The 13,481-nt window shown below is 55.5% G+C and overlaps 2 protein-coding genes across 7 annotated transcripts in view; one reads left to right on the top strand and one right to left on the bottom strand.

The window, feature by feature from the left end:
• The window catches only part of PRPF40B (pre-mRNA processing factor 40 homolog B), an 80,390-nt gene that overhangs the window by 27,142 nt on the left and 39,767 nt on the right, over positions 1–13,481 (top strand). The window lies entirely within an intron of this gene.
• The window catches only part of FMNL3 (formin like 3), a 51,660-nt gene that overhangs the window by 5,579 nt on the left and 32,600 nt on the right, over positions 1–13,481 (bottom strand). For 3 of the 6 annotated variants that reach the window (XM_025882874.2, XM_025882875.2, XM_073882020.1), the window contains exons 5-17: positions 11,016–11,099; positions 8,168–8,320; positions 6,809–6,917; positions 6,559–6,635; positions 6,113–6,206; positions 4,744–4,818; positions 3,820–3,930; positions 3,359–3,508; positions 2,877–2,978; positions 1,409–1,688; positions 875–943; positions 658–782; positions 255–457 (exon numbers count right to left, since the gene is read on the bottom strand). In XM_025882874.2, the coding sequence (XP_025738659.1) occupies positions 255–457; positions 658–782; positions 875–943; positions 1,409–1,688; positions 2,877–2,978; positions 3,359–3,508; positions 3,820–3,930; positions 4,744–4,818; positions 6,113–6,206; positions 6,559–6,635; positions 6,809–6,917; positions 8,168–8,320; positions 11,016–11,099 (1,632 nt within the window). The remainder of the gene's footprint in view (positions 1–254; positions 458–657; positions 783–874; positions 944–1,408; positions 1,689–2,876; positions 2,979–3,358; positions 3,509–3,819; positions 3,931–4,743; positions 4,819–6,112; positions 6,207–6,558; positions 6,636–6,808; positions 6,918–8,167; positions 8,321–11,015; positions 11,100–13,481) is intronic. The other 3 variants (XM_025882878.2, XM_025882879.2, XM_025882876.2) reach the window with 2 other exon arrangements.

Here is a 13,481-nt window from a genome sequence, read left to right as displayed (position 1 = left end):
TGGTTATTACCCAGTGCTACTGGACTGTTCCCCCGAGACTGGCAGCAACTTAAGTGAAGGTTTGGGCTGAATCCCCGGCACCTCCCACAGTCCCTGGCACACAGCACAGATGCAATAAGTTCCGGCCAAACCAGGGGATGACTGAAGGGTGTGAGATGGCTCTGTTGATGCCCTGGAATCCAGGAAGGCCAGGATCCTAGGTGAACTGGGTTGCCAACTGACTGGGACCAGGGCAAGGTCAGTGGGAGCCTCACGTGTGGATGGCCCTGCAGATCTCCTCGGCCGAGCGGCCAGCCTTGCGTAGAGTGATGGCTAGGTTCTTGGCACGATTGGCTTCCAACAGGGTCACCTTGCTGGCGGCCTTTTGCGCTGTCTTGTTCTTAGAGCAGATGAGGTCAAGGGCAGGGCCCTGGGCTTTCGTCTTGAACAGTTCTTCAAATTTGTCTAGGTCTAGGTCCTGGCAGGGGTTGACGAGAAGGGAAAATGCAGTGACCTATCCTACTAGAAGACCTCTGGCAGCACGCCCAGCATCTGTTCAGCTCTGGCACATGGATGCCTGGGTCTGAGGGTGTGAGGGTGTTTCCAAGGCCAGGAGATCTGGCTAAAAACACGGTCTGGTCCCCAGCCCTCTACCCGACCCCTAAGGGCTCCTGCTACCTCCAAGATCTTCTCATCGTCAAGTTCACTGAATACAGTGCCGCTGATCTGGTTGGGTTTCAGTGCTGTCCAGTTGAAGACTGGCAGCCGGAACTTGGTCTTGATAGGTTTCTTGATGCGAATGGCTAAATTTGAAAGGAAGATCAGTGAGGCGCTGGGGCTAAGGACACTCTCCCTACGTCCCACTAGCTCTGCCCAGAGCCCTGGGGGGACTCACCTGACAGGCCTACTGTCAACACCACAGAGGGAGCAGCGCCAGGGAGAGGTGGGGCTGGGGGACACTTGTCTGCGGGAAAAGAAATGCCACGGTGACCCAGGGCCCAAAAGACTCTCCAGAGGTCCCTTCCCCGATGCCACCCCACCTCTCTGCAAAGTCTCTTGGGGAAAGAGGATGTGTGAACTCCCTGCCCCTCCGGTTCCCAGGGGTCCTAGCTCTGGTGGGGCAGGTCTCGCTGGCCTCTGGCCCACTGTCTCCTGCTCTGGTCTAAGCCCTCTCCATGGCCATCCTCAGAGGAATCAGGAGCGGCACCTTTATGATCCTTAGAACAAACCCATGTCTGCCCTGAGATACTCCCTTCCCCAGTAACCTGAGCCTCCCTCAGATTCTCGCCCTCCCTCGAGCCTTTCCCACCCGACTTCACATCCTTCCACCCACATCCCTGGCTTCTCCCTAAGGGAGGCACTGCTGCCTGGGGTTTTGGTGTGGCCCTGAGATGGGGCTGCCCCTCGGGGCTCCCAAGGCCCTCCTCACCTGGTAACGGGGGTGGGGGCGGGGGCAGGGGAGGAGCTGGCGGCGGGGGCAGGGGCAGGGCCTCCTCGGGCGGCGGGGCTGGAGCCAGGAGGTCCAGGTCGGAGGGCAGCATGGCCTCACTCAGCTCTGCGGGGCCTATCCGGGCCAGGGCCTCGCTGCCCGTGGACTCCAGGCCCCGCGCCCCAGGCTCCAAGTGGCACCGGCGCTGGAAGGCCTCCTCCTTCTCTTTAATGAGTCGCCGCAGGGTGTGTACCTGGTGGCTCGTGTTCTCGTAAGTCTCCTATCAGGGAGACAGTGCCAGTAGGGAGAGGGTCAGTGGAAGGCACAGCCATTGTTGGCCCTGAGAGTGACACTTCCTGCCCCAGGCTTCTCAGCGGGGGTCTCTGGGAGGGTGCGCAGGGGCAGAGAGCAGCAGGAACGCAGGTGGAGGCGAGGGAGGCTGGACTGCACAGGACGGCACCCTCCAGTGTGCTTCCTCTCGGACCCAGACTTAGACTCACTGGTTCCTCAAGGCCCAGGCCGGAGGCTGCTCCTGGGCACAGCTCCTGGGCCTGCCCTCAGCCCTCCGGGCCTCAACTGCTCCCACTGTGTTTGGCCTCGTATAACCACTCCGTTGGCAGCCCCCTATGGACAAGACCCTGCCCTAGCCATCTCTGTATCCTCCATACTCCCTAGAACAGCACTTCAGACTCTCAGCAGGGACCTGACAGATGTATATCAAGCCCCTGGTCTCCCGACTTAGGATACCTGGTGGATAGTCCCTGAGCTACTCAGCCTGCCCATTACGCAGGGGAGGGAAAAGCAATAGGAGGGGCCGGTAGGAGGGGGCCTGGATGCTGGAGGTGCCTGCGGGCGCCCCACCTACTCCTACCCTCCTCTGTGTCCGGCCCACTCGATTCAGTTTCCCTCTCCAACTAAAACACGGGGTGAGGGCGCCTGGGTGGCTCAGCTGGTTAAGCGACTGCCTTCGGCTCAGGTCATGATCCTGGAGTCCCTGGATCAAGTCCCGCATCGGGCTCCCTGCTCGGCAGGGAGTCTGCTTCTCCCTCTGACCCTTCCCCATCTCATGTGCTTTCTCTCTCATGCTCTCTCTCTCTCAAATAAAATAAATAAATAAATCTTTAAAAAAATAAATAAAAAATAAAAGATGGGGTGAAGTCATCAGCCCACCCTCCTCTGAGTCCCTCAAGTGTGAACCAAGATCTGGATTTTCAAAGACTTGACATGACTCAAGAAATAAAACCCAAATAAAAAAAAACTATGATTTTCAGATGCATTTCTTATAATAGGATGGAGCTGACTGTACGAAAAAGCAAAGAGATAAAAAATAAATTGATAAGAGATATATCGAAAGAAAGAAAGAAAGAAAAAACGAAAGAAAGAAGGAAAGAAAGAAAGGGAAGGCCAGCTCCCCAGGCCCTGGAGCCCAGCCCGAGTCAGCGCTTCCCTTCTCCAGATTACTTGGTACCTTGACGCTCTCTAGTTCCTTCTCCCGCTGCAGCAGCTGCTTCTCTAGCTCGGCCACACGCATCATGTTCTCATTCTCTAGGTCCAGAAGCTTCTCCGTGAGCTGCAGGATGGGAAGAGCAGGTCCGGCGCTGGCCCTAAAGCCTGGGCACTTTGCACAGCCTGAACCTCCACCAGGACCTGGACCCGACCCCCCGCTCCCAGGGCTCCAAAGGCCGTGGAGCCCCATGGCTTCCCTGTATCACTCCCGTGGGCCCGGGTCTGAGACCCCGTGAAACAGACCACACCTGACTCTCTCAAGCCTGAGGCCACCTCACGCCCAGTCCTGGAGGTCAGTGTGTGTCCTAATCTGTGGATGACCCAGGGCCTCGGCCAGAGCGTGCTGGGTTCTGCGGCTTCCCTGGGCCTCAATCTGGAACTGTGATGGCCCCGTCCTCTCCCCATCCCCAGTGGGAGTTCTGGCAGCAAAAAAGGACTACCTACGTGGGACACATGCTCCTCCAGCTCCTCCACCTTCTCCAGGGCTACGTTCTTGGTCTCTGCATCCTCCAACAAGCCTCCCACATCAAACACATTGTCCAGGTACGCCTGGATCTGCACCTGCAGCTTCTCGCTCTCTGTGTGCCTTGACTTCTGGGAAGAGCAGACACGGTAGTAGTTGGGGAGCCTCCTGAGAGAGACGTGCTCCTCATCACCTCCATGACCACTTCCTAGAGCATAAGACCCAGGGACGTCCTTCTGCAGCCATGCAGTCTCATCCAGTGGAGCTGCCAAATTAGAGAGCGCCCCCTGCAGGAGGGCCCAAGACCCCGGCCGCAGAAGACAGGCAGGGTTCCAAGAGCATCCACGACTAGGCTCGTGTACAAGAAGAACCCTTCATGATATGACTAAGCTGGTCCTCTGCCCCCAAGCTCCTCACCCGCAAAGACTCGAGCCCAGCTCACCTGCAAGAACTCCTCCAGCCCCAGCTTGGTGAACTCATACTGCAGGTGGACCCGGAAGTTCATGTCCTCTACTGAGTGCACCACGATGTTGATAAACTGCATGCAGGCCACCTGGGGAGAAGCCGCTCAGAGGGTCAGAGGCAGGGAGGGCCAGGAGAGACCGCAGAGCCAGGGTGTTAGAACCGGTATCATTGTGGGGGTAATCAAAGGAGTAAATAAAAAAAGTGAGTCTTTCTGAGAACAATAAAAGTATTTTAACTTAAAAAATATCAAACTTAAGGGGCGCCTGGGTGGCTCAGTCGTTAAGCGTCTGCCTTCAGCTCAGGTCATGATCCCAGGGTCCTGGGATCGAGCCCCACATTGGGCTCCCCGCTCTGCGGGAAGCCTGCTTCTCCCTCTCCCACTCCCCCTGCTTGTGTTCCCTCTCTCTCTCTGTGTCTCTCTCTGTCAAATGACTAAATAAAATCTTAAAAAAAAAAAAATCAAACTTAAGATTCAGTGTACAGAGACAAGTAAATTATATGAGAAATAGATGGAAATGAAGATACAACTGATTTCCTTTGCACATCAGCAGGTATTTCTTGAGACAACACTATGTAACTAAAGACCGAAGGCTGAAGGGAAGAGAAGCTAGAGGAAAAGCTTGGGCAAAGCGAAGCAGCTTGAAAGGATCCAAATCAGGGGCAGTGAGGCCACAAAAAGGGGGGGGGGGGAAAGGAGGTGGACCCAAGACACAAAACTGTCATTGTCCTGGAGTTTCTAAAAGCTCTCTGGGGTAGGTGAGTGGACAAGAAGCACTTACTGAGTAGAGAGAATCATTCCAGGTTCTAGACAGAATATCAAGATATGCTGTTGGCCTGGGCCTATTCGCAAGGAGCATGGGACCCTGCTGGGCATGCGCCTGACCCAGGCCCAGTTCCTCACCATGAAGTCGATGTTGCTGTCCTCATTCCGGAAATACTCCATCAGCTTCTCAAAGCGGTGTAGTTCCTTGCATACCTGAACAAGCAAACTTTCTCAGTGAGAAGCTCTATCCCATGCAGAACCTAAGCCCTTGAGCCCTGCTCCCAGGAACATCATGACAAAGGGACTGGTTCAGACTAAGCTTAATCATGACTCTTTCTATGCAAGGAACCATTTGCAACATATAGAAGAAATCCTGTTAGTTTAACAAGCTCTCCAAGGAGAAGAAAGCCTGGGACCTGCCATTACCTTGGGTTACTGGTCTCACAGTAAAGCCTGGGCCATTAGTCTGGGCTTTAGGTGCCTCTGGGGGTAGGCCAAGGAGAAACACAGTTGCTCAGTTATTGAAGGAAGGAAGGAAGGAGGAAGGAGGAAGGTTGGAGGCCATGGCTGAGGTCCTAGTGGGGACACAGGAGAGAGGCCAGGGTGCAGGAAAGCCCCTGTGCTAAGAGGGGTCTACAGACTCTGTTGAGCCTCTGCCTTCAAGGAGGAAGAGCCATTTCCTGGCTTGAACAATGGATGTTAGGGAAGAGGTCCAAAGTGGAGGAAGGGGTGGGCCCAACAGCTACGACTGGATGTCGAGGAATCCTTATGTTCAAGCAGATGAAAGTTTTAGAGCCAGGCCCAGAGGCTGGGGAAATTCCAAGTAGGAGCTTCCTCTCCCCTCACCAGTAACAGCCAACAACCCAGAAGGATGCTTGCTTGCCTTCTCCTCCCACCGCAAACACGTCTGTCTTGGGTTCTACCAGTGGGCTCTCTGCCTCAGAGCCACCTGGGGGGCCTATTAAAGCATAGGTACTCAGCCCCCCAGGAGTAAGTTTAACAAGATCCTCAGGCATTCTGATGCATGGCCAGGTTAGAGCCATCGGACTGCAGCCCTCAAGTGAGGGTCTCTTGGGGCGCCTGGGTGGCTCAGTCGTTAAGCGTCTGCCTTCAGCTCAGGTCATGATCCTGGGGTCCTGGGATCGAGCCCCGCATCGGGCTCCCTGCTCAGCAGGGAGTCTGCTTCTCCCTCTCCCACTCCCCCTGCTTGTGTTCCCTCTCTCGCTGTGTCTCTCTCTGTCAAATAAATAAATAAAATCTTTAAAAAAAAAAAAAGTGAGGGCCTCTTTAGCTGGCCGTTCAGGATCTGTCTTGCCATAAGATCTGGTAAGGCAGAAGTTCTGGTTTTGGTGTTAAGAAAAAAAAGCAGAGGGGGCAGGCTTCTTAGTTAAGCACAGGATGTTAAAATCATCACTGGGATGTGTGAGATCACAGGAAAGGGTGCTACCTACCTGGCTCCCCACCTCCTCACCAAACACACATACACACACACACATAGAAGACTGACCTCTTTGAAATTGTCAAAGGCAGCAAGAATGATTTCGTGACCTCCCCGCACCAAACACACAGCTGCCAAGAGCTCCAAGACAAGGGCTTTGGTCCTAAGGGGTGAAGAAAAAAGATTAACCCTTTAGCTCCCCACCCTGGCCACCACACAGTTCACCTCCACAACCAGGCGAGTTCTTTCAGAGTGGAGACAGCCTCACAAGTGAGGGGAGTGGGTTTTGGAAAGAAAGCAGGGGTAGGAAGGCTTGGCCCCTCGCTGAACTGTGCAGACCAGAGGGAAGCCAGGGACACTCCTCCTCCTCTAGCAGAAGGAGCAGAACGAAGGCGCTGACCTAGGCCGCCGGTCCCTGAGACCAGGCAGGCGGGACTTGTTGTCAGGGTCAAGTGGAGCCCAGATCTCCAGAGCCCTGGGCACAGTGGGGAGGAGAGGGGAGGGAAGCAACTCACCTTGGGTTCTTGTTGTTGAGACTGAGTGCAATCTCATTGACGGCGTGGGGGTGGGACATGACCAGGTTGAAGCCGTACTGTAACAAGGAAGGAAGACCTTGATGGTGGGAAGGCAGCTCCCTGCTGGATCTCCTTGACTATCGGCCTGCCAGCAAACTCGCCTTTTACAAGCTGGTGCCCTCCCAGCTCTTCTAGTTTGGCAGATGAGGCAGGACAGGCAGAGCATCCGTGGCCAGTGCTGCCCCCTTACCTGATAGTTCATGATGGCTCTGAGGCAAAGGATACAGACATGGACATCATCCTTCTGGCTCACCAGGCGGGAGTTCTTCAGGGCCCTGCGCCCAGGGAGAGTGCTGTACCTGGGGAAGAGGGGGCTGCTGGTGAAGGGTCTAGGAGCGCTCACCATCACCCGGACAGCAGGCTGCACCTCCACAGCAGCAAGAGAGGGAGACAGGGGACCTTGAACCGACAGCCTCGAGAGTGGTGGGGGAGGCAGGGGCAGGGTGCTCAGCAGTTTTCACCTCTCTGCCACAGGCCTTTGTGAGTAACTACCTGGGATCCCAGCTTTATAATCAGGGCCCAAACCATCCTGAGCCCAGGACCCTCCAAAATACAATGGCAGGCGTGCAGGTCTTTCTAGTCCTCAAGATGGATCCAGGGAGACAGTCATCTGAGCCTGCCCTCCTCCTCCTTCCAGTCGCTGCATCTTCCACAAATTCCCTGGGGCCGGAGCATCTTGGCTCCCATCCCACTTCTACAGCCCAGAAAGGGCACAGCAGACCCCAAAGGCAATAGGAGGGCCAGGGGCTACATCTGGCTTGGCCCCCAGTGATGTTTCATGAAAGAAAGAGGAAGCACAAATGGTGTCTGCTCATGCATGAATGACTAGAATGATGAGCAGGGTCAGAGCGACAAAAGGAGACCAGGATAAAAGCATGGCCACAAGAGGAACACAGACCACAGAAAGGGCCACAGGGCCCAAAGGAGAGCCGCCCTGGGTAGGAGGGGCTCTGAAAAGTCATCTGGTCTATCCACCTGCCTCCGGGCAGGACAGCTCCTACAATACTGCAAAAAAAAAAAAAAAAGAAGAAGAAGAAGAAGAAGAACACAAGGCAGGCTTGGAGAGAAAAGGAAGAAGGGAAGGGAAGGTGAGCTGCGGGCAGGTTGTGGGGGAGCTGGTCTCGGAGCAGCTGATGGGGCAGAATGCAGAGCCAGAGGGAAACAGACTTGAGGGCAGGAGCTCATCACCCAGTGAAGACGAGGGAGCTGGATGAGGGCCGGCCCCACCTAAGAGGCCGGCAGGAGTGGCAGAATGAAAAAGAGGAATGGGGAGGGGGAGCCCCTAGAGGGGAGTGTGGAGAGGGGAGAACTGGAACCCCAGATGGGGTGGGCTCAGCCGAGGGCGATGTACTTACCCAGGACAGATTGCTGGGCAGAGTCAAGGAGACAGAGAGGACAGACCAGAGACAGACTGGCAGGCAGAGGGCAAGAGAGCTGAGCCTGGAAGCAAGAGTGGGGGGAGGAGCAATGAGCACTCACCCCTGGCACCCAAGACCTGGACTGGGGGGCTAGGGTGGGAGGCAGGTGGGCAGAGCAAGAGCGCACATACCGGAGCACAGACTGGCGCGCAGAGCGAGCGAGGCTGTTGGTGAAGGGGGCTGACAGGGCGCTGGGTGGCTGCAGGTCCTCGATGGACCTGCTCCAGGACCGGAGCTTGTCAAATGCACCATCGTCACTACTCTCCAGACCCTCAAAGTCAAACCTGGAGCAGGAAAGGACACACAAGCGCACACACAGGAGAAATTCAGTGCTAAGCCCCCTGGCCAGCCCACCCCGCCCTGTAGACCTCGAGGGCAATCAGAAGCAAGAACGGCAAGAAGAGAAAGCGGAATTGGGCAGCAGAGACCCAACCCTGGTCGGGAGAGCCACCCACGCAGGACAAGGGCAGCGGAGGCACAGACAGCAACCAGGAAGGGGATCTGAGGGGATGGGAATGCTGACAGGGGTGAGCTGCGGCACCTCGCTGGCCAGGCAACTCCAGGAGTGACCTCTCCATGGGCCCAAAGGGAGGCTCTCTGCACTCCCAGCCTTAGATAGCACGTCTCAGAGAAGCCATGGCTCCCCATGGAGAATCCGCTCTGTGCAAGGGCGGTGGCGAACAGGCCAACGCAGGTCTTGCTGTTGGCAAATGGCAGTGGCCAAAGGGGCCTCTCAGTGCCCTGAAGGGGCCCGGCTGGTTCTGGATTGGGCTCACGAGGGAAGGGAACGGAGGTCCAAGCCAACCTAGAGTGGGAGAGTCCACTAGGTCCAACCCAGAGTGGGACAGTCCACTAGGTTCAAGAGTACCACGGTCCCATCCCAGCACTGGGTTTTAATGGCTGGGTTTTCCGTGGTTCTACTTGAGACTGCTAGGTTTTCTGGAATAGAGGCTGCCTGGGGGAAGAAATCACAGGTCGAGGGTGTGGACTGGGGACCTTTGTCCCTACAGGAGTTGGGATGGTTTCTCTGTCCCTTTCTACTTCTGTGATTGCCACCAGCAATTTGGGAGTGAGGCCAGGACAAGGAGGATGGCTTGAGATCACGGGGCACTGTCCTTTACGAATCCCCACATCAGGATATACCCACTCTGAGAAACCAGCCCCACTTGTCTTTCCTGTCCTCTTCCCCCAAGTAGGTCATTAAGGACTGAACGAGCATCTCCGACAGGCTCTTCCCCCGAGGAACCTTCTGCTCAGACATTCATAGCCCCAGGGTCAGAGGCATTTCTGAAATAGGAAATGATATCTGCAGGTGACTGAATGTTCCAAAGGAGCAGGGGTAGGCTGCAGAGTCCTGATGCTGAGCTGCTTAATGGGGCTCTCAAGCAAACATCAGAGGAGGCTCCCTGACAGGGAACCCAGCCAGTGGCCCTCCTCAGTCAGTAATTGTATTCCCTAGTGCCAGTGCCCGCAATTTACAGATAGATGCCTTCACCCAGCCTCTGTTTGGCTTCACCCTTTTCCTTTCAACCCTTCCCAAAACACACTTTCTCTCCCCTTCACACCCTCTCCCTGCCCTGAATCTTTCTTTCGAAAACAGAGTCAAAAGCACTGCTGTGGACACTACAGTCCGGAGGATCCAGCGTATTTTGGTTTCGAGCAGCTGGGATCTGTTTGCTTTTCAAACGGGATAGATAGGCTTATTTGGAAAAATGATCTGCATCTTTTTACTATAAAAGCTCTGAATTTTTTTTTTTAAAATCACTTCAGCAAATGTTTTTCATTGCTTTCTATAAAAAGAGTAGTTTTTAAAGGGAGAGGAGCATCACGAGGCCTGAATTCTGAAGGGATGGGAACGGGGAGTAGGCCACTCTTGGTTTTAAGGGGGGGGTGACCTGGGAAAAGCGAAAGGCCAAACTGAGGAGAGGCATTAGTTCGAACCCCTAAAGAGCTAAGACTGAAGATCTGCTGGACCAAGGAGAATGGCCGTGGGGTAAGGATAGTAACAACAAAAGTGAAAGCCAAGGTTAGGACTGAGTCCCAGGACTAGGGCATTTCCCCAGGACTTGGGACTTTTGGTGCTAACATTGGGAAAAGTCACGGGCATACTGGGACGATTGGTCAGCCAAGGGCTGAAGTCTTGGCTCTAAGTCTGAAGCATTCATCCGGCATCACGTGAATGATCAGTATAATCCCTCTTTCCATATAGTCAGGCAATTATGGTAGGTTATACCACCTTGAATAACAAACAATAAAGCGGCTAGAGCAGTACAGACTTACTACGTTCTGAACACTACTAGTTGCTTTACACACTTTATCATCTCAACCTTACAACAACTCTGGAACATGGATCCCCTTTTCTGTAAGAGGACGCAAATGTGCTTGAGGTCGCCCGGATAGTCACGGACGTAACTGAGACCCACAACCAGCTTTGCCGTTGTCGGCCCTTTTCACCACCTCATGCGGCCTTCTCATGGGTACTCCTGTGCTGAGGGACCCGCCCCACGGGACTGAAAAGGGCTCCGAATACTTCATTTTCAGTGTGGGTCAAAGGTCATGCTCACTGCTCCTGGGGCTCTTCTTCAGCAACGACCTGGAGTAACCCTCTCACATCTGGAGACCCAAAGGAGGTTCTTAAAGACTCAACTCTCCAAAGGCAAATGAATCCCGCTGGGCGTCTCTCCCAGAAGCCAGGACATTTCCTTGGACTGCTCGCAGCCTGGAGTCTGGATCCTTTGGGTTCTAATCCTGAGCTCCCTTTCCATATCTCCCTCCTTCTGCTCCAGCCACCTGGCCTTCTTCACGGGTCCCAGACATCTTCTCGGCTGCCTGCCCACTCCCACTGCCTGGGCTCTCCCCTCCCGGCCTGGGACCCCTACTCCCGCCTTCACCACTCCAGTCTCACCCTTCCTCAGCAAATCAGAATGGAGCTGTGTCCTCCCTCGCCGACCCCAACCCTAGCCCCGGGGAGGTACTCACATGACCGAACACTGGGCAAAGGACAGGTAATCCACGAGCACGTCCAGGCCTTTGTTTTCATCATTCAGAAACTCCCGCACCCACCTGCCAATAGAGGAAACATAGTGCAGGGGTCTGCTAAAAGCTGGTCGAGGGTGAGAAGGGCGAGGGGCCTCTGACCCAGCACCCACTCCTGAATCCTCTGGAACTTAGCACCAGGCTGGAAAAATTCTGAGGTTCAAAACCCATGGCAGACCCATTCCGTGGTCACATCACGGGCCTAGACCTCCGCGAGGCCGGGGAGCCAGGGATGGGAAAAGGTACAAGGCCTTCCAATACCATGTCAGCCACACAAGCTTTCAGGAACCCTCTCTTAAATGGCCAGGGCCCTGGCTCAATCCTTTTCTGCGTCCTTGGTGTCTGGCACAACACCGAGTGTGCTGTCCCTGCTTGATGTTTATTGGCAAAATTGTGGGGACATGGGGGGGTTGATCAAGAGCATTTACCACAGGCCCTTGTGCACAGCTGTGCCTGACAAGGGCTAGCAAGTCTCCAATTGGACCGAAGTCTCCGTCGAAAGGCAGGCAAAAAAGGTCAAAGAGAGCTCTGGAACAGAGACATGTTGGGCCAAAGGGCCCTTCCACCAAGTTCAAGGAAAGATAGTCTCGGTCACAGTGAGCAAAGAGGGATATGCGGGAATTCTGTGTTTGGTCAGGGTGAGTTTGACAGAATAGGAATAGGAAAAGGATGGGGGAACGGTCAGGGATTCGAGTAACTCCCTGAAGACTTAGGCCCCTTCAAGCCAGAGAGGCAGGAAGGTGGACAACAAAGACCGTAAAGACAATGGACCCTGGCATTTCCACCTTTCTGCCTTCAGGCCTCTTGGCCTGAGATATCCCTGGAAGGAAATTCAAGAGCCGATCCCAGGAGGGCTGTTACAGGACAGGTTCATTCCACAGCATAGAGCAACATAAAACGCTCAGGATAAAACCCCGACTCTCCTCAGTGCTCTGTTCCCTCGGATGTCTGGGGGTCTTTATAGGCAGCTGCCCCCAACAGCCCTGCAGGGCCGCCTCTCCCCCACAGCTGGAACACCAGTGCCATGTTTGCTGGCCACACCCTGGGACACAGTGAGAGGCTGGGCCGGAGCACCAGGCTCAGCTGAGGCTGACTGACACCGGAGCTGCCTGAAGTTAGCTTCCTCTCTGGGGGCCGACAGGCCTCCCGTTTCCTGTCTGTCTGCTCTCCAGCTCCCCACCCCCTTCTCATTTCCTGTCTGAGTCTACACTGCTATTTTCGGGATCTTGACACTTTGAGGAGAGGTTAAAGGGCACTTCGGCAAGGCAGAGAAACCAATACAAACCAGAGGGAGGAGGAGCTGGTGAGGCTCTGGAATCCCACTTCCCAGCCTGCCCCGCGCCAGGGCCTGAGTTCCCATTGGGCTGCCCCTACACACCCAGCTTCGGCAGGCCCTGGGGCTGATCAGGCTGTGACAGAAGCAGGATCCTCCTCTCCCCACCTTGCCCTGGGCTCCTACCACCCCGGAGCACCCACACCCCAGCCTGACAGCCTGACAAACTCTTCCGGCCTAGAAATCTGGGAAGGAGCCTGGTCCTCCCCCACAACTGCCCAGAGAAGCCACAGTTCAGACAAGAGCTCCTAAAATGCCAGACACGAAGCTGTTCCCTGGGAACCAAGGGCCAGGTCCAGACCTCTAACTTGTGTGCCAACTGCCAAGAGGCCCCGGGCCTGGGAACCATGCTGCTCTCGCCCCAGCTCCTGGCCAGTGGCCAGAGAGGCAGGCACCAGGTGGAAGGGGTGAGCAGAGGGGAGTGTCACACACGGCTCTGTGGCCCTCTCCTGAGAAGAACAGGCTCCCATCCTCATGCGGCAAGACCTACTAAGAAAGAAAGGGGGGCCTGAGAGGGAAGTGAGTAGTGGAAGGCCCTGCGGGGTGGTGTGCAGGGTGGTAGGTGGGATTTGGAGTTGCCATCTGTTTCACTCCCCCCCCCCCCCAAAACACACAGGGTAGCTAAGGAGGCCCTGCCACTCCTGTGACGATTCACCAAATACAGCTGCAGGCTGAGTTTCACGTTTGCTAGCATGTCAGCTTTCACTCTGGTTCACGGAAGAGGTGTGGAAGCCAATTCTGGCCACCAAGCACAGCTGCCGAGGCCAGGAACTATCCCTTTCCTGTTCTCTCCGGTGCCATTTCCCCCATGACTGCTACTGCCGCGGCTGGCTGCACACAGGTAGCCTCTGTAAGAGCCCCAGGCAGGCCTGGCCCGGCGTGGACAAGCGGGCAGCCACCACAGGCAGGAGGGGAAAGGCAGATGATGTCATTCGGCTCTTTCCACCCCTGCTCTCAGGAAGCCCAGGACCCTGGGGATGGCCCCTGCCCAGCCTCCCCCACCCCCACCCCCGGCTCGACTTCTCACTCATGCAAGCTCTCAATATTTGTGCTTGGCCCCTTGGTCAGGATGGTAG

The sequence above is a fragment of the Callorhinus ursinus genome, unplaced genomic scaffold (genome assembly GCF_003265705.2).
Source record: "Callorhinus ursinus isolate GAN/ISIS: 27379988/994484 unplaced genomic scaffold, GSC_fseal_2.0 scaffold44, whole genome shotgun sequence".
Classification (NCBI taxonomy): Eukaryota; Metazoa; Chordata; class Mammalia; order Carnivora; family Otariidae; genus Callorhinus; species Callorhinus ursinus.
Note: the sequence above shows the minus strand (reverse complement) of the source record. Positions and strands in the feature narration are given on the sequence as shown.